Here is a 25,941-nt window from a genome sequence, read left to right on the forward strand (position 1 = left end):
CATAATTATAGTTTTAACATTTATAGAACTGTCTACAGCAGAGCTGAACAAATATTGATTGGGATCTCCTGGCAGATTGCTAGATGATTTGTTGTAGATTGATGAAGGGTTCTGAATAGCAATTGTTTACAATAGCAACAATAAGAGGATTTCCTGTTTTAGAATACCTGACTCGGATGTAGACTTGTATGTCCATTTACAGGTCAGTGTATGGCTCTTGCGGTAGATAACTGACTTTGCCCCCAAATCAGCTTTTCCAGTCTGTTACCACCCACTGCCAATATTTTGCACCCAGTTTGTTTTGTGAATCTCAGGGTTCCAGTAAAAAGCAAAACAGATTGCCCAAGCCTGAAATCTGCTCACACTTGCTTTGGAATATCCCCATCACCACTTCACATACATTATCTACTCAGTCTTCGCACCAACTCTGCACAGTAGGTTGGCATTATTAGCTTCCTATTACAGAGAGGGAGCTGAGTCGGACAGGCTTGCACCACTTACAGTGCAATTGTATGCACTTATATGGAGACGTAAGCCTCACTTAGTTCAGTGGAACTTACTCCCAGTTAAATGTGTATAGGATTGCAGCCTTAGGGAGTTTATGACTAATCAAATTTTAGTGATTATAGCTTTACCACTCACCCATTTAACTAGGGCCGCAGCATTTAGGTTGCATACTAGCCTGGAGAAAGCCCCACTGCATGTGAGCTTTACTTTTGGACAAGCACACATGCTAGACAATTTATTAGTTAGTTACTTGATTGGGGGAAATAACTGATCTATTTATTTATTTAAAGAGCTTATATATGTACTGCTTAAATACAATAGTCTCTAAGTGGTTTACAATAATACAATGCAAAAAGGAAAAACCAGTTATTATTTACTCCTGGATGAATGGGGTTAGGATTGCAGCCTAATATTTCTTTACTTGGGTGGCAGTCCCACTACACTAGTCCTGCTCTCTGAACCAGTGTGGATTAGATTGTCAAGCTAAGACCTTGGGGACCAGAGTTGAAATCCCTGCTCATCCATTAAGTTCACTGGATGGCCTTGGGCCAGTTACCATGTCTCAACCCAACCCTTACCTTACAGGTTGTTGGGGGGTAAAATGGAGAGGTGGGAAGAACTACTTGAGCTCCTTGGAAAAAAGGGGGGATAGAAACATAATAATAATAATAATAATAATAATAATAATAATTCAATTCCTGAATTAAGCCAGCAAAGCATTTTGCAATCAGAACTATGTTCTTGGCCATTATCCTAAACATATTCACGAAACACGCTTGAGATTGCACTGGTGGTAATACAGTGGTACCTCCGGTTACAGACACTTTAGGTTATAGACGCTTCAGGTTACAGACTCTGCTAACCCAGAAATAGTACCTTGGGTTAAGAACTTTGCTTCAGGATGAGAACAGAAATCGTGTTCTGGCGGTGCGGTGGCGGCGAGAGGCCCCATTAGCCAAAGTGGTGCTTCAGGTTAAGAACAGTTTCAGGTTAAGAACAGACCTCCAGAACGAATTAAGTATGGTACTTAACCCGAGGTACCACTGTAGTGTAAATTCCCAAGTGCCTTTTATCTTTCACGGATATATTTGTGATCCCACGGGAAAGAAGATCACAGGTCAAGGCAGAATCATAATAGGCTGTTGTGAAAGCTGTGGAAGATAATAACTTTCTGCCACCTTGCGGCCAATGAACATAGTATTCGAAAGCAATCTTGCATCTTGAGCCAGAAAGGGAAATCCACCCAAGTGAGAAGGCAGCCTACTTACTGCACATGGTAGGTATAGATGCAAACACATATATGCACTGAGGCCCTGCTGAATTGGGTGGTTTCACCTTTCGATGCACAAGGCACATGCATTTACCTTGTCTACTTATGTATAACTAGAGCTGGAGTAGGGCTTCCCTTTCCCAGAGGGCCATTTCACCTGTTACATGAGCAATATTACATGACCATTTCACATATCACATGGATTGAGTGTACACTCAAAAAGATCCTGTAGCCTTTCTGCAACAAGTGTACCTGTACGATACATTGTTTCAAAACACCTGTTTGTGTCACTTTCAGCCTTGATAATTTGGGGTGTCTTCTTTAAAATTGTTAAAGAATCAAATGTGTATGAAGAGGTTAGAACTGCTCAGCCTTTGTAACTCCTTTTTTATATAAAAAAATTGAAACAGAATACTGTACTGGAGACTTGGCACAATCTCATGTATATTTTGATGCTGGGGAAGACCTCTCCCTAACCTTGAGCTCTTTAGGTAGATGTTTGATCCTGTGACAGTGTTACAGTGTTTTTATGATGTTTTGGCTTTTAACTTATTTTAGTTTTTTGTATTTATATTTTATTTTTGGTGGGGTTTTTTTGTTTTTGTTATTTGTAAAATGCGATTTCTTGGGCAGACAAGCATAGGATTGTTCTATGTATTAAGTTACTATTTTGCAAACATTTCATACTTCAGACCCAGTTCCAGTTCCCTTCTTTCGTACTACCTGAGACCAGTGTGTACGTATTATCAAACATAAACCAGAACGTTTGTGGTATAAAAAAGCTGCACGATTTTAGTACAAAGTTATGGGAGATGCACTGATGGGAAGCAAAGCTGTGTGGGCTCTTTGCAACTGCAAAGAGCACCGAAAGCGGGAATGCCCTATGGCGAACCTGCATGGCATCAGCAGTGCAAGTCATCATGAATGCAGTTTTTATTTATTTAATTTTTAAAAAGATGTCCGACGCTTGGAAGATTTTGTTCAAGGCCGTTCTGATTTTGCTCCAAACGGGCTCTGGTTGTCAGGGCCAGCCGGCCCACCTATAAGGCAAGGTGAGGCAACGCCTCAGGCAAAAAGGATCCACAGGGGTGGCAGATCCTGATGTAGATCTTCACTCCTCCTTTCTTCCCTGGCAGGGAGGAGAGCACCACTTTGTGGTTCACCTCTGGTGCCAAAATGTCCTGGGCTAGCCCTGGTGGTTGGGAAAGAATTAATAAAAGCACATTGTAACTAACACACACAGAGAGAGAGACACACATACACACACACTCTTTTATATATAGGTAGCCTTGCTCCGCCCCTTTTGCCAGTGTTACTCTACCCAGTTATTCCTGCACTGCAGCGGGTCAGACTAGATGACCCTCAGGGATCCCCTTTCCAACCGTGCGATTCAGGAGCCACGTGCTCCTCCCTCCTCCAGTCTGCGCTGCCTGCGCTGGCGGAGGCCAGAAGGAGCCGCGATATGGCCAATCTCTATCGCCGTAGCGCGCTCCGGCCACGTGACCGGAGCCGCGTGGGCCCGAGCGGGGCGACGCGATTGGTTGGGCGCCGGTCCGGCGCTCACGTGGACGCGCGGGGAGCCTTCGGTGGTGCGAGAGAGCGCCGAGTGTTGCGGGGGGAGGGCGGCCCGGCGGGGAGGGAGGGAGGAAGGCGGCGGCGGCGGCGGCAGAGGACGATGAGCGGCGGCCGGCGGAAGGAGGAGCCGACGTCGCACCCGCAGCAGCACCTGGTGGCCAACGGCGGCGGCGGCGGCGGCGGCGCCTTGAAGGGCTCGCTGTGGGGCAAAGCGCTGCGGAGCGACTCCGCCTGGGAGGACAAGGTGAGGCCTAGGCCGGGCCGCGCTGCCTCGGCGCCGGGGAGCCCCTTGGCCTGGAGGGGCTGCGTTGGCCGGAGCCTGGGCTGTGGCGGCGACTCGAGGGGCCCCTGCGGCAGTGGCGGGCCGAGCCTCCCGGGGTCGTAGTGGGACCTGCTCTGCTTCCTTCCCGACGGGACTCCCGAGGTCCGCCCACCGGAGCCGAGTGCGAAGGGGGAAGGATCCTGACTCCCGTGCTAAGTCCTTACGCCCCCAAACCCGCGGCTGGTTACTCTCCCCATCCCCACCACCTGTCATTTCAGAAATACAATTTATCCACTAGAATATATATATTTTCAAGTGGCTTTCCTAGTAAATATCACTACCAGGCGGCTTATAAACACGGCGTGCAGAATAGTAAAAGCGGGGGGAGCCAAAGGCACCGCTCTCCCTAGTTCTAACACTTGACTGTCAGGGCTCAAAGTCCGTGGTGGTTAAACAATTGGGCGTTGGAAATCCTTTCCTGTCAATTTCAGATTGCTCTTACGTTATTTTGTTGACCACCCCCCTCGCCCCCGCCTGCTGGAGGCAGGCTGTGGAACTGGAAATACTTGATCTGGATTCTGGCTCTGCTGTTGCCTTGTAGGAAGTCCTCTGACAAACTACTTCGTAGTCAGTGAGCTTTGACAGTATAGCACGCCTGGGAGCAAAACCCACTGAATTCTGTGGGATGGTCTTTTAAATAAATAGGGTTGGGCAACACATATGAAAGTGTTTTAAATTCAACAGTGAGTAGCACCAGTGGTGTTAAATTTTTATCATCCCAAAACACTACCGTTTTTCCTCCAAAAGTAGGGTGCCTGGTAGGGTGCTTTGGCTCTTCTATTGTTTCCTGATGCCCGTTGAGTGGCTTATCTTCCTTTTATAAAAAATATCATCATAGAACAGAACCAAGTACAAAATGCACATTGATTGGTAGCATTTGACATTTACAGTGTTGGTCTTAGTGATTCAGTTCAGGATCCTACTACTTCATGTTAAGAATATTTCCTTAATACATTAGAAGAAACTTAAGACTTATCCTTTATTAAGTGGGAAGTACTGCTATATGACAGTTAATTATTATCTCCATCTCATCTAGCCCAAAATGTATCTTCAGAGCTGCTTCTTTTTGTCCAAAGGGGCATTTTGTAAGATACATGAATTACAGATCCATATGAACTTTGATTTTTGTCTCTTCTCCACAGGATGAATTTCTAGATGTGATTTACTGGTTCCGGCAGATCATTGCTGTTATTTTGGGAGTGATCTGGGGCATTGTTCCATTGAAAGGATTTGTGGGCATAGCAATGTAAGTTTTTGTTTATTCTTGTTTTTGTTGTTGTTATATATTGGAAAAGTTGTCAAAAGAAATTGGAAACAGCCGAAATGACAAGATGGATAATTCTAAACCCTAGATCTGAAATTCATTTCCCATATACACTGCATTATAAATCGTTGTGAGTTGGCTCCCAGATTGTGAGCATGCAAATTTTTTGCAGTGTATTTTGTGGGAAAATAGAGAATAATGTCTTTATTACACTGGATAGAGGGCGGAAGGGAGGGGGGAGTTGGACACACATACCCAGAAATGTGTAGAGGAAAACAAGTGGGGTTTTTTTTATATGTAGTGCTTTATGCAGTCAACGTACAGTAACACTAGCAACTCAGAGGCCTACATATATTTGGCATCTCTCTGTCTCAAGAGACAATGGAATATATCTCTGGGGTAAGTCAAACCACCAGAGAATCACGGTGGCTGCTGTGCCTGCAGAAACCAGTAACTCGTAACTGCTGCATCCTACATTGTTTTTGCTGCCTTAGCAGCACCAAAATGATCACTCCAGGGCGCAAGCCTGGGTAGGGTGTGTGGAGGTTCTGGGCTGCCCAAATGACAAGACCTCCCTCTTGGCCTCACTGTGGTCCAGAGGAAAGCAGAGCAATACATTTGGCACCAGCTGAGCTGCTGGAAGGAGGTGTACAAGATGCTATTCAACTGTCTTAGGGACTCCACTCTGAATTTCTGTATGGTTTAGTCCTTAGCCGTTACTTCTCCCAAAGATGTCCAAAGGCAGGTAGACCTTAATATACAGTGGTACCTCGCAAGACGAATGCCTCGCAAGACAAAAAACTCGCTAGACGAAAGGGTTTTCTGTTTTTTGAGCTGCTTCGCAAGACGATTTTCCCTATGGGCTTGCTTCGCAAGACGGAAACGTCTTGCAAGTTTGTTTCCTTTTTCTTAACACTGTTAATACAGTTGCGACTTGACTTCGAGGAGCAACTCATAGAACACGGTGTGGTAGCCTTTTTGAGGTTTTTAAAGACTTTGGTGATTTTTGAAGCTTTTCCAAAACTTTCCCGACACCGTGCTTTGCAAGACGAAAAAAATCGCAAGATGACAAAACTCGCGGAATGAATTAATTTCGTCTTGCGAGGCACCACTGTAGTTGCCTTGATATTTTAAATGTTTCAGTTCTGTACATGAATAGTGCCTAAAAATGTTTTTGTCTCTGAAGTTGGTTGGTAAGAATGTGCTGTATCATCTTAGCTGTGACAAAGAAATATAAAGTTAGTAAACAAAATACCATTTAAAGTTCTTGAACATGTCTTAGTCATCCATTTTTGTAAACTCTGAGGTCTTTGTTGGAGTGCAGGGAGGGAGGTTGGCGATTTCAGACTAGTGCTTGTTGTGGCCTTGCTTGCAAATTCATAACCACATTCAGGGTTATGAATGTAACTTCAGGGCATTAGGGTAGGAAATGTCAGGGAGAAAGAAATTCAGTGTGGGGAAATTCAGTTGCTTCATCAGTTTAGCTTAGCTTGAATGCCATTGTGGTGTAATTATTGGCATACTGATCTTAAAGAACCCAAGATTTAAATCTCTGCTCAATCATGAAGTTCATACGAGGTGACTTTGAAAAGGACCTAGAAATGTCACCTGGCAAGATTGTTGACTAGAGCTGGCTATTTGTAACATCCGACTTGATTTTTGTACTGATTTCCAGTTTGTTTCTGAGCTCAGTTCAGAATTGCCAATTATTGCCTTTATCCGAGTTAGGATATTTTGCTTGTTGGGTATGCCTGCTTTCTCAGATCATCAGGATGAGCCCCTGTTGTTTGTGCTCTTCCACCTGAAGTTCAGTTGGTGGGAATCTGTAATATTCTTTGTTGCCAAGCCTAGATTAGGGAACACCTTATCTGGGATATTTCAATCTCCTTGTTCAGGGGTTGGCAAGGTTTACCTCGCCTGGGCCAGTTCACTCCAGCGGAGATCCCTCCGTGGGCCAGATTGCGCAATTTCTGGCATCTGCATCTGCGCAGACACAATTTCCAGCACCGCGGAAGCAAGTCCCCGCACTGCGCCGCGCTGCACTGGTTTAATGCAGCGTGTAGGGACTCGCCGAGTGGGCGGCTCAGTTCGGGGGCAGCTCGTGGGCCGGTTAAACAACCCCCGTGGGCCGCTTGTGGCCCATGGGCCTTAGGTTGCCTACCCCCGTTCCTTGATGTTTAAAGTCTCTGTCCCCCCCACCCCTTGGAGGCCTTTGGCTTACTGAGTGTTTGACTCAGATCTTTTTTTTCTTGATGCCATTTCATAGAATCATAGAATTATAGATTTGGAAGGGACTTGAGGGTCATCTAGTCAAACGCCCTGTAATGCAGGAATCCTGTCCACAGTCATCTGTAGGTGGGCTTGAACCACCCAGCATTTGAAACTAGCCGTCCTTTTGCAACTGGATGGAGATGTCCAGGCACCACCTTTGGTGCCTAGCATCTCCACCTGCCTGGCTGCAGTCAGGTGGTCTGCCTGGCAGCGTGGCAGCAAAAGATGCACGTCTGTTTTTTTTGCTGCCGGGTGAATCAGGTGGTCTGCTGGGTAGCATGGCAGCATAAAATAAAACAAAATGTCTAGGCACCATATTTTATTTTAGTGCCAACAACCCAGGTCCCAGGAGCCACATGGCTCCTAGCTTTCCTATTCCAGTTTCTAACACTGAAACTACTAACCTTCTGGTTAACAGCCAGACACGGTGACCCATTGCACCACCTGAGAATTTGCTTTTATCATTTGCTGTCTTGTGTGTGTATGAATGTTTTTTTAAAAAATATTAACTTTTTGGTGTTAGCCATCTTGAACCCTTCTGTTTGAGACAGAAAGGTGGCATAAATTTTTTTAACAAGATAAATATATTTTGCCAGTCTTCTAAGTTTAATATTAATATTGTAAACTTAGTATATTAATTAGTATAACAATATACGGTGTCCTCAGAGGTAGCCCTGCCATGAAAAGGGCAGAGTAGAAGAAATGAATCTGACCAATGAAGCACACACCACCAGAGAGATGTCCTGCGAATGCTCTATTGAAAGGAATGAGAGCTACATAAGAGCATAGTAGTGCTCTTCAGCATCTCCCATTAATTTCAATGTAGCTTGCACAAGAAAACATCCTGGTGGAGTGTGGCTGACACATCTGATGTCTTTACATTGTGCAAGTTGAAAGTGATGGTTTCCAATATGCTTCTTTCTCCCTTCCAGATTCTGCCTGATAAATGCTGGTGTCCTGTACCTCTATTTTAGTAGCTTTCAGCAGATAGATGAAGAAGAGTATGGTGGAACTTGGGAACTAACTAAAGAAGGGTTCATGACATCTTTTGCATTGTTTTTGGTAATCTATACTCCTTATTTGTTGACTGTTGGCCCTGAGCACATATTGTAAAACAAGTGACAGATCACCACCTAAGAAGCATAAATATATTATAAATATATAAGTATAAATATATATTTATGCTGTTTGTTCCCTCATTCTGATTCCTTCCCATCTAATTAGATGGGAAGGAATCAGAGTGAGGGAAAAACAGTATAAATTACTTAAGAATGCAAGAATTTAAAAGGGTAATGTACAGATTATAGTACAGAGCTAATTGTAAAGCTTTTTATGACCTGTTGTTTCAGTCTTATTCAAAAAGAGGAAAGCAAAATACTGAATCCAAACATCAGGTTCTTTGCTGCTGATGTCATCTTGTTTGTACTTCCTTTCAGGTTGTTTGGATAATCTTCTACACTGCCATCCATTATGATTGATGAAGTCGGCCAAATCAGTTGTATTCATAAGTTGAATAATACTTTAAGAAGCAGCCTCTGATGAACTGGGGGGAGGTAAAATAAGCCCATTTTTATACCCGTGGTCCAAGGAGATGGGACAAGCCAAATGGCTTCTAAGAAGAGAAATTGAGCCTGTCTGATTATTTAAAGAAATGTTGCTTTTGCAGAACTTTTAAAAAAACCATCACAATGTTTTGCAAACAATACAAGACTGTTCGACCTTTCAACCTTCTCTGTGATTTTGCCTGGTACAGTGACGGCAAACTTCTGTATTCTAAAAGGGTGACCTTATTAATTAATTTGTGTCCATTATCTTGCCCTCTCTGAATGAGATCGAATCAGTTTGTGACTTGTCTTCCGTTCGCTAGACGTATGTTTTTAAAACCATAAACATCATGAGGCATTTGGTTGGAGGCGAACTCTACAGAAATGATTACAAGAGCATAGAGTTTAATGGTTGTCCTCGGCTTGTTTTAAGAAAATTAAAGATCTGATCTGATAATTGATTGTATTAAGTATTAATGTCTTTAACTGGTTCATTCAGGGTTACTTAAATTTTGGTTGCTTAACAGTGTTATAACCAGAATCTTCAGATTATTTCCTAAAACTTTGTCATTAATTCCTTATGGAGCAAGTGCTGGATTTACCTGGCTTAATTACTGAACTTTCACAAACAGTAACCATGGTTTAGGAACACAATAATGGTTCAGTTAACAAATTGATTCAATTCTCAGAGCCTACCTCAGAGTTCAGTGGTCTAAATGCACAAAACAAGACGTATTTCAGAACTCAGTTACTTCAGGATCTTTCTAGGATTTTGAAGTTGAAACACAACACCCGGAATAATTAAAGCAGCTAATGTTCTGTACACAGAATTAACACTTTCAGGGTGGGAGTGGATTGATCTACAATTTCAATTTTGATGTTTCCGATTATTAAATAAAGACATTAAATATAACCATGTTGGTGGCTGTACATTAGTTTAGGTCACTTACAATTTTTAACTGTAGATCTTTTCTAAAATATGCATTACAGTCTCCATGGATATATTTAGGAAGTAGTCTCTTCAAGGACCAGACCTGTCTGTTCTCATCATAATCTCAGATGAATGGGCAGAGAGAAGAGCTTTGCACTAAGACTGCCTTATGGTGACAACCTGACTTGAGTCTTAACACACTGTGGATTAATTCCTAGTTCTTCTTAGTCTTCTGTTAAGCCCTCATTTTTGCATTTTCGACTTAGCAAGGTCACCTTCAATGTACTTTTCTTAAACTTCTATTTTCTTCTTCGTTGGTTAGTTGTTAGAATTCTGCCAAAAGAAATGAAAGCCTGAAGTACTGTATGTGCTGGGAGCCATGGCAGGTGCTGCTCTTGCAGGCTTCGTTGCCAACTAACAGCCTCTGCTTATCTGGTTTGTGGATTTAATCTCTCATTCGCCTCATCAACCAGAAGGAGTCACCTTTTCTCCTCAGAATTTTCATCTCTGCTGGGTTTAAAATTCCATTTCTCAGTCAGCATCTGATTTTGTTTACTTACACTTTCAGTCACCTACCAAATACAGTACATCATTTTATACATGAAAGCTCTCTAATAAATGTCACATGATTAAGAAGCTGGTATGTTGCTTTTTCATTTGTTCTTATTTCAGACAATGGCTTAAATATTGAGGGCTGACTTCTCCCTTAATACTTGCTTACTAGATAAAAAAGGATGACTAGTATTACTAGCCTATGTGATCTTAAGAATTGGTTCTCATCACAGAGTGAATGAAGTTCTCCTGCTTTCTTTGAAGTAATTTGTTATTGTGCTATGAGTGTTTGGTCTTTTGCAGTGTGATTTCTCATGCCTGACTCCCACAATACATTGATTCTGCATAAACATTTTGCATTGGATGCATGCTGCCTGTGGCAGGCGCTCTCAGTACAGGTGTGATGCTGGGTTTGGAAGCATCCAGGTGATTTACAAACAGCCCTGCACCGCTTGGCAAGCTACTTCTAAAACAGAGGTGGGGGATTTGTGGCCCTCTCTAATACTGGAGTATAACTGCAATCATCCCTGATCGTTGTCTGTGCTGGCTGGAGATGGTAGGACTTTGAGTCCAACATTATCTGGATGGCCACAGGTTCCTCATCTCTGCCCAAATGAAAACGTGGGGAGTTTCAGAAGCAGCCTTCAAGGCAACAAAAAGCAAAACTTCCATTTGCATTTGTGAGCCTTTGTATCTACCCAAAGTCGCTCACTAGAGTATCTTGGTTTTGTGTTATAATTTACAGGTCATGAGGGGCTAATCATTACTCTTGCTTTATGTTATGCACTCTGTGTAATTCCGTTGACTTTATTTCATACTGGTTGGGCACTCAGGTTTCACAGTCAGGAAACAATAACTTGTTACTGGAAAATCGTTCTTCCGTTGCCCTCAGAAATGTGGTGCTACAGTTTCATCTGTGCTTCAGTCTACTGAAATGGAATGACCAGCTTCAGCCCAGACTTTTGAAGACATCTATCTATGATAGGTACAGAGTCAGCTTGATGTGGATTTTACTCATTGGTGTGCTAAGAACACGATCCTTGATGCTGTGCCTGATTATTATTTTTCCAAATCAATGCCTGTTAATACAAATATGAACAGGAGACCAAACCAGCAACCGTTTCTAAAGTGTTTGAGACCAAGAACACTGAAGATAACACTTAATGGCTTAGCATTTTATCCAAATGCATCCATGCTTTGTTTTAACTAGGATTTGTTGATCAAGTTAGGATAGGCTTACCTGGTGATATGCTTCATCTGATATTGGTTTGCCCTCCCTGCACATACTTTGCTAATACCCTAAACATCTTTGTAGCCATCCAGGAATTTCACAGCCACACTTTGTGACCAGTTTGCTTTCCATTGGGCAGTTCCAGAAGCATAACAGGGAACACACAGCTTCTGTCTGAACACACACCCTGAGCCAAGCACAGTATCAAAACATTATTCCACCTGTCATACACACACCCCACAGAAGCTTGTGGCCATTATTAAGCCTTTTCTTCCAACCCTCTGAATATCTTGCTGCAAACTTCAGACTGCAATCTTATCAGCTGTTAATGAAATTTGTTCAGAATACAGTCGTACCTCGGGTTACACACGCTTCAGGTTACATACTATAATAATAATAATAATAATAATAATAATAATAATAATAATAATTTATTATTTGTACCCCGCCCATCTGGATGGGTTTCCCCAGCCACTCTGGGTGGCTTCCAACAAAGATGAAAAATACACTAAAATGTCACATATTAAAAACTTCCCTGAACAGGGCTGCCTTCAGATGTCTTCTGAATGTCAGGTAGTTGTTTATCGCTTTGACATCTGATGGGAGGGCGTTCCACAGGGCGGGCGCCACTACCGATAAGGCCCTCTGCCTGGTTCCCTGTAACGTGGCCTCTCGCAGTGAGGGAACCGCCAGAAGGCCCTCGGAGTTGGACCTCAGTGTCCGGGCAGAACGATGGGGGTGGAGACGCTCCTTCAGATATACTGGACATACGCTTCAGGTTACAGACTCCGCTAACCCAGAAATAGTACCTCGGGTTAAGAACTTTGCTTCAGGATGAGAACCGAAATTGTGCTCCGGCGGTGCAGCGGCAGCCGGAGGCTCCATTAGCTAAAGTGGTGCTTCAGGTTAAGAACAGTTTCAGGTTAAGAACAGACCTCTGGAACGAATCAAGTACTTAACCCGAGGTACCACTGTATGTGAATGTTTCTCTTTCAGATAGAGCTGCTACAGGATGGTTAACCTAAGGGAAATCTCATACCCCTATCTTCAGTAATCGCTATTTCCCAGCTTCCAGCTGCATATCCCAAGGGAGATTGCTTCCAGTTCTATTCCCACTGTCTTGGAAAAGAACATGGCTATGTAAAATGAACTCTTACCAGCTGACAAGTTTGTCAAACCATCCTCTAGCACAGCTGAACACTTGAAGCTATCACCCACCTTCCTGAGGACCGATCCTTGACTCTCACCTCTCCCACTCTTCCCACACTACCAGTCCAACTCATTCAATAAAAATGTAAATTTTTCTTCATTCAGAAAAGTTATGGTTGGCAGGAATTACAGGGGAAAGCAAAAGCTCTCTAAAAGTGGCTTGTAGGGCTGTGTGGGAAGTTATGTGTTTTCATTTCGTTATGTTATTTATAAACCACCCTTACAGTCATAGAGCCAAGACAACACAGTACAAAAAGAATACTTAAAAACAACATTTATATAAAAACTACAAAACAATAAGAGCTTAAACAGCAGGATCTAAATAAAGTCATACGCAGGGTGCTGGACAGGAAAGGTCTCAGGGTGGGAGAGGGGTAATTGTTGCAAATGAACTGACCTTGGGCACCTCTAGATTGTCAGTATTTTGCAGGTGGGATTCAAGCATTTAAGGCGCTCTTGTCACTACCATAGCTGTCAGGAAGGTGGTGAGAAAATGCATTGTAATGTGTAGAATGAGTGAACAATTAACAAGATGATGTATAAACACCCCACAAATAAAATGAGATGAATGCCAGTTGTCCTATAACCTCCCCACAAAGAAATTGGATTAAAAGCTCAATAAAGAATATAATCTAACCTCCATGTAAGCTTTGTAGATGCAAATCAGGATGAATGTTCAACAAATAAATTGTATGTATGAGTAAGAGCTTATTTTCAGTGCCTGATGAAAGCAGCTTCAGAAGCCTTCAGTGAACAAGGCTGATGCCCACCTGGCGCACAGGTACAACATCCTCTGCTGCCAGTCAAGGTAGGTTGGGATGTTCCTTCAGGAAAATATCTCTCCTCACCTTGCAGGTGTTGTAGAGATGCAACACACCACAATCACTTGGGCAGTCTTCCTTGGCATCTTGCAAAGTGGAGAGGGATTTCCACCTTTACACCAGTGTGTCAACCGGAAGATAATTTCAGAAAATGATTGTCCAGAAAATATGGCTTTGAAAGCAATGGCTTGCTATAACGCAGACCAATGCTGTTACGTTGGAGGTGGGGTTTATTAGAAGCCTATAACCTGGCAGTTCCAGCATTCATGCTTCTGTCTCCCAACAGAAAGATGGTGGTCCTTGTGAGCTTTTAAATTCTCCCTCCAAGATCTGGCTCAGAGAGAGCTCAGTTTCTGAACCAATACTTGTAAGAAGCGTGCTGTGGCTTTTGGTACATGAATGTGTAAGCATCACAGAAAAATCTTCTGGAAAAAGCATCCATCTGCTTGGTGTCCACAGTAGCAAATTCCTCGGGTGTCATAGCCAGATAGTCTCCAATCTGAGGGCAGGCCTTGACCACAGGAATGTTAGTTCCTTTCTCATTTTCTAAAGAAAAACAGGGACAGTTTAAAAAAAGGCAGCTAAAGATTATTATTTGTGGGAGTCATAAAGCCACGGTAAAGGCTTGTAATATTGCAGGGTGCCCCCTGACCTCGGCTGACCAGCACTCTGAGCTTTACAATGTATTGGAATGTGTTGACCTTAAATGCAGTTGTGTTTCCTCTGGGCAGTGATGACCCTATATGGTGTTGGGGGCAATAAAAGCCTTGACCGGATGAGGTAACGTGAGACATTGGCAAACGGCCATGAGGCTGGAGAGAGACAAAGGTTAATAAAAAAGTTACCGGAGGAGAGGGAAGTTCGAAAGGAGCTGCTCATACCATCCTGAAAATATTGCTGGCTCTCTGTGTCTTTATTTTATGCTAAACTGCGCCATTTGTAACGGCTGGCTCCGACAATTATTATTATTAGTTTTCAGTAGAGATTGTATTGTGTTACAAAACAAACAAACATGGAGAAGTACATATAGCACCTCCATTTTTTATTTATAGAATCATACCAGGAAATGGCAAAAGAGAGCTGAAGAGTCCTTGTGACACACGAGGAGACCCTCCCCAGAGCCCCAAAAAGACGTCGGTGAGGACAGAGGGAGCCCTAAAGAGACTGGAGGCACAGCAGGGCTTTGTTTAGGTTGCTCAGCCTCCTCACCTAGCAGCTGACGCCTGAGGTAGCGCAGCTGCTGCATGTTGCTGCTGCTTTTCTGTGCGTCCTCTAGCTGGCCCCAGAACTTCAACTCTAGTTGGAGAGAGTTGTGTGTGGAGAGAGAGCTGGAGAGCAGGCGGGAAATGGGCATTTAGAGCCTTTTTAGAGGGTGCCCCCCACTTTACACAATTTCACTTATGCTCATGGGGGGCCCAAAATGTAACCCCTGCGTAAGTGGTGGTGGGGATGCCTGTAGTTAAGCATTGTGTGAGCTTGTGAAGAGCAAGACAGTAATTATATTTGTTGCCATGATTCAGCAGCGCTGAAGAAAGCCATGTCCAAGTGAAAATAGGGAGGAAGTAAGAACTAATGGGAAAGGGAGAGAAAACCTTGGAAACACGTGTTGAAGCTGGCGGAGCTCTGGTTTTTAGAATAACCCCCACAAATAAGGCCCAAGATCCTTGCTTACCCAGTGTGCCAGCCATGCTGTCGAAGAAAAGCCAGGAGTGTCTCAAGGGGCCGTATTTAACAAAAGCCACGTAATGGCTGCTTTCTATGCAAAGGACGGCAAAGAGATCCAAGGTGTACTGCTTTGTGGGAGGGCTGTTGGGTCCTAGTCCTTTGTAAGGATGCTTCAGTCCAATTCGATGAGATGGTGGCTGGATGAAAGAAACAGATGAATGTTAGTCAGAATTCGACACTGTTTTTCGGGCTTTTCCGCATCTTGAAGTGGTGATTATAATGTTCTGTTTCCTTGTGCTAATCCTGGGTGTCACACTTTGACTGTGTCACCCTTCAGTGCAGTCCAGCAATGTAGGCTTGATCTTTGCAAACCTGTTGAACTACAGCAGGAGGCCACCACCTGTATTTTCCAAACACAATTGAAGACATTTTTGTTTTGGCAGGCTTCTCCAACTGCATGAAAAGACCTCGCTCCTTCAGGTGTTCACTTTGCATTGCTTTGAAACCTATTTTCAGATTTCTTTGTACTGTTTTAAAAACCATTTTAGCCATGTCTGTGTAAATAGCCTTGAGACATAAAAACGTAAAAGGCAAATTTGTAAATTAATTAATAATAATAAACCCCTAGCTGACAGCCCGGTACAGATTGTGCCATTTGCGTAGCTGGTTTTTCACTATAACTGGAACTCTTGGCCAAGAAATTGCCTAAGGTACCTGGAATGTTTCTTGTGCAAAGAGGATTCTGGGAGGCTAACCAGTTGGGACATACTTTTGGGTTTCCCAATAGGGAGAATGTGTTGTTTCCTAGAATACAAGTTATCATGTTATGGAGGAGGAAGGAGAATATGCAGGTTACAGAGTTCTGAAGGAAGATCCTTGAGGTAAATTTACAAACTTTTCCAGGGAGGGTGCTGTGCCTTTTACAGCTGCACAGCCAGCAGAAATCTAGCAGAGATAACTATGCACATCTCTACCTACAGGGAGAATATTGTTTGTTGAAATTGTGCCAAAGCTGGTAAGCCTAATTTTTGCTTGCTTGCCTGGTGGGTGGGTAACTCCACATGTAAGTGTGCAAGAAGTTGTAGCAATAAATCCCTGAAGATGAAGACAGAGGCTCACAGTTACTAAGCGGTACTGGCAAAGCTAGAAGCGAAAGTAAGAGATCAATATGATGGACAATTTATGGAAGAGTAGAAGCCTTTTTTGGGTTATTTGAAAAAAATATGATGACCAAATGAAACTGTGAGCAGGATTTGAAATCTGAGCAACAGGAAGAAACTGATAATATATGAAATAGAGGACTATGTATTAGTTGAAATGTGTGATATTATGCAGTAGGAGAAAGGGGTGGGTGTAAAAAAGCATGGAATGAAAGGTGGTAAGTCAAATTGTAACAGAAATGTGTAACAGATTTGAAATTAATTGGTTAAAGTTATGAAAATTTAATAAAAAACCTAAGGACAAAGGCTCATTGTTCACATGGACCATTTGGCTACCTGCTAGCAACTCTTGCCAATGTCATTACAGAACCCTCCCACTGACCTATCATGAAATAATATTTCATTGCTCCTTTGTACCTTAGAAAGGTTCTCAAACAGTTTAATGAGTTTGGGATGCAGGAGGGAATCCAGTTGGCACCGTGAGCATCCGTGGGCTGCCTCTCCTCCACAAACACAACACACCCGTGGAGCTACAATCATAGAAAAAGAACCCAGGTTTGTTACAGCAGTCTTCAATCGGTTTTTAGTAACATCAAACCCAACCAGTATCAAATCTTTGATTTACCTTGCTCCACCATATCTGTGAGGTCAAGCTCGAGAGAGGGATACACTGATGAAAACCTCTTATAGCTCTTCCCAAACCTAGGCATCTGTAAGATGAGGCATGAAGGAATCTGGAAGAAATGGACCTTTTTGAAGAGTGTTTGTATGTGTTTTGCTGTAAATTGGCACAAGATAGAGTGGTCCAAATAGAACTGCTCCTGAATAGATCATTCTTGGTTGTTGTTGAGGTCTTTAAAATACCGAGAATCCAATATTCTAACCTTGAAATATACACAGTGCTACCTAAAGCTAGTTGCATACCTCATCCAGCTTTAAGCCATATGAGAGCAGGGATTTTTCCAGTAGCTGCTGCACAATGGGCACTTTGATTGTAGCATCTTTCTCTGCAAGGATCTGGTAGCAATTATATTCTAGCACTTCGTTGTCTGACCTAAATTTTCGGGGGGGGGGGGAAGAAGTTTTGAAGCTCAGTTGTTTCAAAGCATATTATGTACGTGTAGATGTATACCAATGTTAACCCACTATCACAAGTGCACTGTCTAGTAAAAGTCTGTACAAAAGTGGCATGGAGGATGAATCACTTGCTCTAAGGCCAGCAAAACCACCCACATTTGTCAGGACCAAGATCTACTGCAGGAATATATTCATTGCATTACAAGAGAGAGCAACAAATACTGCCTCTGGAGGCTTAACTGTGGAGGTGGCAGTGTTTGCCTGGAGGCAAAGAATCTGGGTCAAGCCATAACTTCCCAATCAAAACAGCACAGGTAGCTGTGTATGGCTTGACTACTACCACCATGTTTTTAAAAATGTCATTATTGGAGTATAATATTGACCAGGCCGTTGTTTTCTTGCTTTCAAGTTGTTTCCCCTGCCCTCTCATTTTCAGCCAATTTATAGAAGCTGTACCTCTTAGGCAAATTAACAGCTTTTGTGTTGGGCTCCTTCCTACTGAAAAACTTCACCTCCCAACCTATCTCAACTCAATGCCGTCTGTCCTCATCCATGTGACACAGCTAGGCTCCCACCCACACCCAGTGCTGCAATGAAATGGGCTCCAACCTTGCCTAGTCACCAGATTTTATGAATCCAAGAGTTGGCATCCCTAGTCACATGGTAGATATACTGCCCTGGTGACTGGCCCTCAGAGCCAAGATTAAAAAAAAAGATCAACAGATCAAAGCCATACCTGATTTTGAGCAAGGGTTCTACAGCCAAGACCTCTCTGAGAAGGACATTCAGAAACTCCTCTGGATCTGTCAACAGTAGTCTCCATTAGGATAGCAAAAGGCCTGCAGCAATGTGCAGAACTATACTCCTAGTTTGCACACTCTTCATTTGTGGACATATTCCAGATACTTCAAAGTGTCTGAGTGTATTTTTTAGGGGAGGAGGGAAGCAAGCAGTGGCAAAGTGACATCCCCGTGCCCCCAGAGGTGCATTGAAAGGACTATGATGACATTGTCCCTTACCTTTCTCTTCTGTAACAAAGCTGTCACATCGCAGCGACCTCCTCAAATTCATCACATTCTCAGCTCCCACATAGCCATGCCTGGGAAAGATCAATACTTGCATGAGCTATGTGCTCGCCTGCTTACAATGAATGTTCATTAATGAGCAACCCAGATCATCTAGGAATGATGGTTGCACCTGCCTGCTCACAATTTTGTCTTGAGCTAGAGAAAGAAATGTGTGCTGTTGGGACTGCCTAGGAAAAAACCAGCCCCAGGGAGCTGCAAGGGAATGCAGCTGCTTTGGCAGAAACTGATGCTGTTTCAAGGTTAATCCTGCTGTGTCTTGTCCATGCTCAATGTGTATAATTACATATTTTTATTTTTTTTTAAAAAAAGCTAAACATGTTGTTTAGCCTCTTTGACCAACTACAACACAAAACAGCCTACATTCTCTCCATGAAACTGACCTTTGTAATAGACAGCCCTGCAAATTCCTATCACTTGGGGGAAGTGGAGAGTATAAAGGGAAAATACTAGATGAGCTATTAAACATCAGCTCATGCCTTCCTGAAAAGCCGGTTCATTCAATGGTGCAAAGAAGATCCTTAAAATCTGCACCTGGAAGCAGATGTGCTGGTGTTTGCATGATAACAAGGATATTTCCTTCAAGGGCTACCTGAAAAAATTAAGGCTATAGCTCTATTTTCTCTTAACAGTAACGTGTTTTATGAATTCCATGAAATGTATATAATGCCGTGAAATGCACGACTTCACTAGAAAGCAGGGGTGGCGAACATGTGGCTGTCCAGATGTTGGCTGGTGCTAGTGGAAGCTGCAATTGATCATGGCTGTTGGTCAGGGGTGAGAGGAGTGATACTGCAGCAACATCTAAAGATGGGGTGGTGCATCCTCTTTCATGGCTTGAGGGGAAATTGGAAGTGCTGCCCCACCCAGCTGCTGCTATCATGCTGCACCCCTGCTGCACCCCTCACCTAGGTTGTGCCTCTGTGGTGCAAAGCAGCAGCAGCGAGTTCTGGTGAGATGTCACCAGAAGTCAGCATGGATGACAGTGCTACTTCCCCAGCAGCTGTGGGGCAAGTGGGCACGCTGTGACAATGTCATCCCTTGGAGTTTAGCCTGATTCATTTCCCAACCCCCTGCTCTGTACTAATTAACACAGGCCAGCAATTTGCTCTTTGAGAAGCTGTCGTAATCACACCAATAATTACTTCTGTGGACATTTTGATCAGTTCTTTCAACCACTCTGCATACTAATTTTCACTGGCCAGGGGAAGGAGTTCTTGCTCTTTGTGCATTTCCTAAAATAAATAAGGTGGCAGTGGGGAACCTCTGGCCTGTGGGCTAAATCAGGCCTGGCATAGGCTCCAGTTTGGCCCAGAAGGCTATTGCCCCCAAATGTAACAGGTGACATCAGGTGTGGGGCAGGTAGAGACACGGCTGCAAAGAAATCGCTGGGAGCCTTTAAGTGCACTCACAATTGTTACTTGACAAGTGAGGCTTGCTGCAGTGCCAACTGGCTTATCAGTGGTGACAGCGAGCCCAGATAGGATCTCCAGCACTAGAGAGATCCTTGAAATGCTATCGTGTAATCAGCATGGTCCATGGGAGTGGGGAGAACAGGATCTGGCCCCACTAGCTGTCCCCTACCTCTACAGTATGGTATTTTCTATTATTGACCTGCTTAATTGGGCAGGATGAAAAGTTCCCTTATTCCTATAATAAATTATAGTCCATCACTGAGCACATGAATACCACAGACAGAGTACAAGCACTTTGAACATGCAATGGAACTCACTGTCTCAAAGGCTGCACAATCTGCTGCCTCAAGATTTGCTGCACTGTTGCATCGCGCACCTCAGATGAATAGAGGATGCCATCCAAGGCAGAGGAGAAGCTGAATAAACTGCAAAGAAATGTGCACATAAAACACATGAACTGAAATAGAAAGGGAGGTCATCACCGTTGTGCAGAAGGGGTACCATGGCCTGCTACTTCCTAGTGTAGCTGCTGATGGAACTGGCCCTCCAAGGGCTAAGTATCATTTTGGCTTCGTCTAGTAGGCAATGTGTAGCAGCTCATCATATGCTGCTAAACTACAGCTTCCATCAGCTCCATCAGGCATGGTCAGTGGTGATGATGATGGAAATTGCAATCCTAAAAAGAACCATGTTGGATCAGGCCAATGTGTCATCTAGTTCAACATTCTGTTCTCCAGTGTGCCATCATGGGAAGCATGAAAGCAGGACATGAGCGCAACAGCACTCCCCCCCCCCCCCGGCCATTCCCAGAGACTGGCATTCAGAGGCATATAGCTTCCAAATGTGGAGTCCATCTGTAGGGCCCATGTTGGCTATTCCTGGTCTATTTTGCAGGAAGGACAGGATCATGAAGATTGCAAAAAAGACCAAAGCACTATGATCAGAAAAAGGCAGCAAAATAAAGGGGAGAAGGGTTTGCTGAATGCATTGCTGAATGCAGGAGGCAGTGTGGAACGATGGAGAGACCACAGAGCTGGACCCCAACTAGAGCCAACACTGAACAAACCTGTAGAGGGTAGTGTCTAGGTAGCAGGAGTTGCAATGCCCCTGGATGCCCTTCATGATGCCTTCCATCTTCTGCAGGACGTCATGTTCCCATGCTGCCTCAGCATCATCCTCTGCCAAGTGCTCCATTATGTAACTGCCCGCTAGAAGAACAGTTGGGGTGTGGTAAATGATGGTCCTGTTATTAACCCTACCTTTACCACGAGAGCCAAAATACCTAAAGCAAGACATATGGGGAACACACGGCTCTCCAGATGTTGCTGCTGAACTCCAATTCCCCTCAGTCCCAGCCAGCATGATCAATGGTCAGGGATGATGGTAACTGTAGTCCCACAACTACAACATGGAGTAGGGCTGCCTTATGTCCAGATTTTCCTGGACATTATGGGGATTTCAAAGGCAGAAGTGACGTCCAGGGGGGCAATATGTCCTGGATCTTTGGCAAGTAAACTAAAAAAAAAGCTCAACAACTTTTGGGGTGTCTTGGTTTTTACTTTTCGACATATGGCAACCTTAACATTGAGGGCCTGCAGACCCCCAGGGAAACCTGAAAGGGGATTGAAAGAAGGGATTTCTGAACGTTCTTACTCTCCTCCCTGTGATCAGAATTTCAGATCCCTGAGGACTGTAAGGCCCCTCCCATGGATGCAAGACTATGATGCCTTGAAACACTGCCCTGTGTTTTATGCCCAACTGCCAAGCAATCTAAGCAACAGCCTGGGGTGGCTGGATTTTGAGTTGCATCCCAGCACTCTCTGTGGCACTGGAAGAGATCTTTTGAAGTCCCTTTCAGATCACATAGTATTGCCGCTTGCTCTTGCCCTGTAAGTTTGGGAAAGAAAATTTGCAGTGGGTCTGCCCTAATGACAGAAAGTGGCAGGAGGGCAGCAGGAGGTCGGGGGAACTTCAGTAGTTGTATTTATTTTTAACAGCAACTAGCTAGGACTCACTGCCCAGGCAAGACTAAGGTTCCAGCTCCTTTCCACTGAGTTATGTTGGGAGCCACACCCAGAGAGGGGAATGGCACTTCTATTGCATAACAGGCATGTCTCTTACAGGTGCACAAACACACTACCAGGCACACCAAGGTCGTGAAGCATAAAGCATAACTCATTTGTTTGTGATCTTCCCGGATATCCCAAGAACTAAGAAACTGGGGGACAATGATCTCAAAACCATGGATCTCTTTGATAAGAAATATTGTGCAAACAAACTGGAAATTTTAGGAGGCTGAGGTCTTGCAACTTCATCACCTACTCTTACCTTTCTTAAGGGATCTTTGGCCAATCTCTTTGCACCAAATGGGGTTGGTAATGCTGGAGCTAACAGCGACAATCTTGCTTGCATCGATTTTCAGCCTGGAGGAGCTATTACCAAGGGCAATAATTCCTGGATCCTGGTTTAAGAAGCAAAGAAAATAATAATCGGTGTTGAGAATACTGCTTTTTTGAAGCAATAATCCATACCAAGGATGGGGAACCTGTATCAGTTGGACTACATCTCCCATCATTCTTGATCACTGGCCATGATGGATAGGGCTGATGGGAGCTACCACATCCCTGATCTATATTTTCCCTCCCAAACTTGTTGCTGCAATGGCAGTACCAGTTCATTTTAGGGACAATTCCATTTGCCAAAGGTAGTACCTTATGCATTTAAGAATGGTCATATAGGGGGTATCATAAAGTATATATTTAAGGATAGGTGATAAAGAGTAAGGGATGCAAAGATGCATAGACAAAGAGGCTAAAGGATTAGTGGATTCAGAGAAGGACCTGTGATGAAAAATGGGGAATTTGAAGGCTTTGCTCCACAGCAACTAAAAGCTTGGCCATTAACAGGAGCAGAACAGTACCAGAATACCCTGAAGCTAAGCCCTGCTATGGCCTCACCAGCAACTCCACCTCAATGAGGACCATCCTCAGCTCTCCACTGCCCGGTTTCCTGCGCCGCTCCCAGAAGCCCCTCACAATACCAACAGTCGCCACTCTGCCATATCTTAGTTGCAGCACATCGTGGATCCTCAGGCAGCAAATGGAAGAGAATAGCTGTTCGTTGCAGAACAGGCTATGCTTCTTTTGTGGGCTCTCAATGGTGAGCAACAGGGCAGCCTGGTGTTGGCTGAGAGGTCTTATGTGGCTGCTCATCAGGGCTATGACAGGCCTGGACTTCATGTCAACTATACGACCTTTGCTGTGCTTGCCCTCCACAAAGCATCCTATGGACCCCAAGGGGATCTTCTTCCTGCCGGCACAGATCTCTCGAGTTACAATGAAGGCCTCTTTCTTCTCTGGAGCAAAATCCATGGCAGCGAATATAACCTGTAAACATGAAAAAATCAGGATAGGAGATGATTGCCTTAGAGGCTTGCAAGAGACAAACTCGGGTCATAAATAGTTGGTGGGGTTTTATAGTGTGACCAGGGCTGTTGCTCAACTGAAGAAATTCATGTTCATTAATTATAGTTGCAGACTAATTGACTTGATTTGCATACAGTTGTATATAAGTAAAAGCAGTAGTTTGGAAACAGAATGAATACTTCCATTATTTTTAAATCATGCAAGTGTGTTGCAAGTTTTGCCTTAGATCCATTTTTTATTGTGTGGGACAAAAGAGGACTCTTTTAGGAAATCACTTTTTATCTAGTTTTTTATATTAAAATTATATTTTTAAATAATCTGTTGCCCAGTTAATTTAGAATATAACTTTAATTTATCAAAAATGTTTTAATCAGCTACAATAATTTATATATAAGGTTTCTTACCTGCCCTTTACAATCTTAGGTGAGTTCCAATAATACAATATACAGCTATAAAAACATGTAGGACAGTTGCAATCATTTAAAATGAGTAACACAAACTATTCTTACCAAAATAGAACAATATAGATTCAGCAAAATAGGTGGGTCCTCCAAAACAAAATGCCTTAATTGTCAAAGGCCTACTTGTCTACTTAGATTTAAGTTCCATTGGGTTCACTGGGCTTTACTCCCAGGTAAGTAGGTATGCTTAGGAATGCAGCCTTAGTCAATTAAGCAATGCAGTTGTACATATTATAATGACCTGGCATTTCTATAGCACATTTCCTAAGCGCTCAAACGTCATATACAATATTTCAGTAGCCCAGGGATAGAGCGCCTGTGTTGTCCTAAAGATGTTGTTGGACCACAACTCTGACCAGTGTAGGCAATGGTCAGGAATGATGGGTGTTTTAGTCCAAGCAAACTGGAGGGTCTCAGGCTCCTCACCCCTACAATAATCTGTAAATTTGACCAATATCTTCTCCGTATTGACAAATGGGAAACAGAAACAACAGTTGATTGCCTGCTTAGCTTAGTTTTGAACTGCAGGATTTCAGCTCAGATTTCTGTCCAGGGACAGCTGCTTCTCTAAGATCAAAAACGTGATGGTTGACACGATGCACTTCTTTTCCTACATGCAGCCCAAGAGAGCTCACTCACCTCCCATCACCGCCACCTCCCAGCTGCACATATTAGAGGCAGTGTGCTCAATGAATAGAATGAACAATAAGAAAGCCCCTATTCATGTTCTTTTTCTCTTTCTCAGGGACCTTAAGGCTATGTTAGTGACCCTCTCTGCCCCAGCTCAATCAATCAATGCACCCTTAGCTCAGAAGTGCTATATACCTGCGTTTTTACAGCCTTCTGTAAAGCTAACTTTACTCACAAAACTTTTGCCAGATGTAAGTTAATAGTACAGATTAAAGTTACACTGATTCTTTTAAATCTCCTATTTCCTATTTTAAATTTCCTATTTTTGAAGTCATCACATGGCAAGATGGGAGACACCATTATACTATTTATATAATTGCAGAAAAGGGGAATTGTACACTTGGAAAAAATCCAAATACTGAATGTGGAAAACTGCATACCTTACAACATTTTCTGATGGAAATAGGGACATCCCATTCCATAGTAATCATTTTACTATTTCAACCCCACACATCTTACTGGGTAGCCCCAGTCACTCTGAGCAGCTTCCAACATATACAAAAACATAATAAAACATTCAACATTAAAAAAAACCTTCCCTATACAGGATTGCCTTAAGAAAGCTTAACGATTGGATAACTCCATCCCATCCAACATTTCTCCAATGAAAATAGGGACATCCTAAGGAAAAGCGGGACATTCCGGGATCAAATCAGAAACCGGGATGGTTTCTCTAAATCAGTGATGTCCCTGGAAAATAGGGACACTTGCGGGGAGGCTGAAACTGTGCTTCAGGTTCCCCCTTTCTGAAATAAATGAAGATCACCATTGGGTTTGAATGGCATTGTAAAACAATGCATTTATTTCAGTGTATCCAATGTTTCGCCGAAAAATTGATGCTTTTGAATTATGGTGCTGGAGGAGACTCTTGAGAGTCCCATGGACTGCAAGAAGATCAAACCTCCCCATTCTTAAGGAAATCAGCCCTGAGTGCTCACTGGAAGGACAGATCCTGAAGCTGAGGCTCCAATACTTTGGCCACCTCATGAGAAGAGAAGACTCCCTGGAAAAGACCCTGATGTTGGGAAAGATGGAGGGCACAAGGAGAAGGGGACGACAGAGGACGAGATGGTTGGACAGTGTTCTTGAAGCATGAGTTTGACTAAACTGTGGGAGGCAGTGGTGCCTGGAGTGCTCTGGTCCATGGGGTCACGAAGAGTCAGACACGACTAAACGACTAAACAACAGCAATCCAATGTTTAGAGGGGGAAAGGTTTTTGTCTGACATTTTGAATGCAAACTTTCATTTACACATTATAGAAAATACTGGCTGGATGTTATTTCCTCACACCTGGCTCTCCAGCTTTTGTTGTATCCAAATCAACCTAAAGACAAAGTCATGAAAGTGGAAAGTTACCAATTTACTAGCTTCATTATTTTTTATTTGTTGCATACAAAGTTGCTTTTACATCTAGCCCTACAATGCAGTTTTGCTTACCTGACCTTGGAAGAGATCTGATTCCTGG

General features: G+C 43.4%; 2 protein-coding genes across 2 annotated transcripts; one reads left to right on the forward strand and one right to left on the reverse strand.

Moving 5' to 3' along the window:
* The first annotated feature begins 3,418 nt into the window (after positions 1–3,418).
* Positions 3,419–10,320, forward strand: RAB5IF (RAB5 interacting factor). The gene is made up of 4 exons (XM_081010205.1): positions 3,419–3,596; positions 4,817–4,920; positions 8,142–8,271; positions 8,646–10,320. Exons 1-4 carry the CDS (start codon positions 3,453–3,455, stop codon positions 8,685–8,687), a joined length of 420 nt encoding a protein of 139 aa, XP_080866331.1. The 5' UTR covers positions 3,419–3,452; the 3' UTR covers positions 8,688–10,320.
* A 2,615-nt stretch (positions 10,321–12,935) lies between these two features.
* LOC308479748 (ubiquitin carboxyl-terminal hydrolase CYLD-like) lies at positions 12,936–25,941 on the reverse strand. Its single transcript, XM_081010577.1, has 12 exons — positions 25,919–25,941; positions 22,857–23,285; positions 22,228–22,360; positions 20,966–21,107; positions 20,217–20,324; positions 18,419–18,498; positions 18,136–18,202; positions 17,247–17,376; positions 16,948–17,056; positions 16,740–16,852; positions 15,170–15,359; positions 12,936–14,043 (listed from the first exon to the last, which is right to left on the reverse strand). Exons 2-12 carry the CDS (start codon positions 23,268–23,270, stop codon positions 13,844–13,846), a joined length of 1,686 nt encoding a protein of 561 aa, XP_080866703.1. The 5' UTR covers positions 23,271–23,285; positions 25,919–25,941; the 3' UTR covers positions 12,936–13,843.

The sequence above is a fragment of the Podarcis pityusensis genome (genome assembly GCF_964106645.2).
Source record: "Podarcis pityusensis genome assembly, chromosome: 6".
In the NCBI taxonomy this organism is placed as follows: Eukaryota; Metazoa; Chordata; class Lepidosauria; order Squamata; family Lacertidae; genus Podarcis; species Podarcis pityusensis.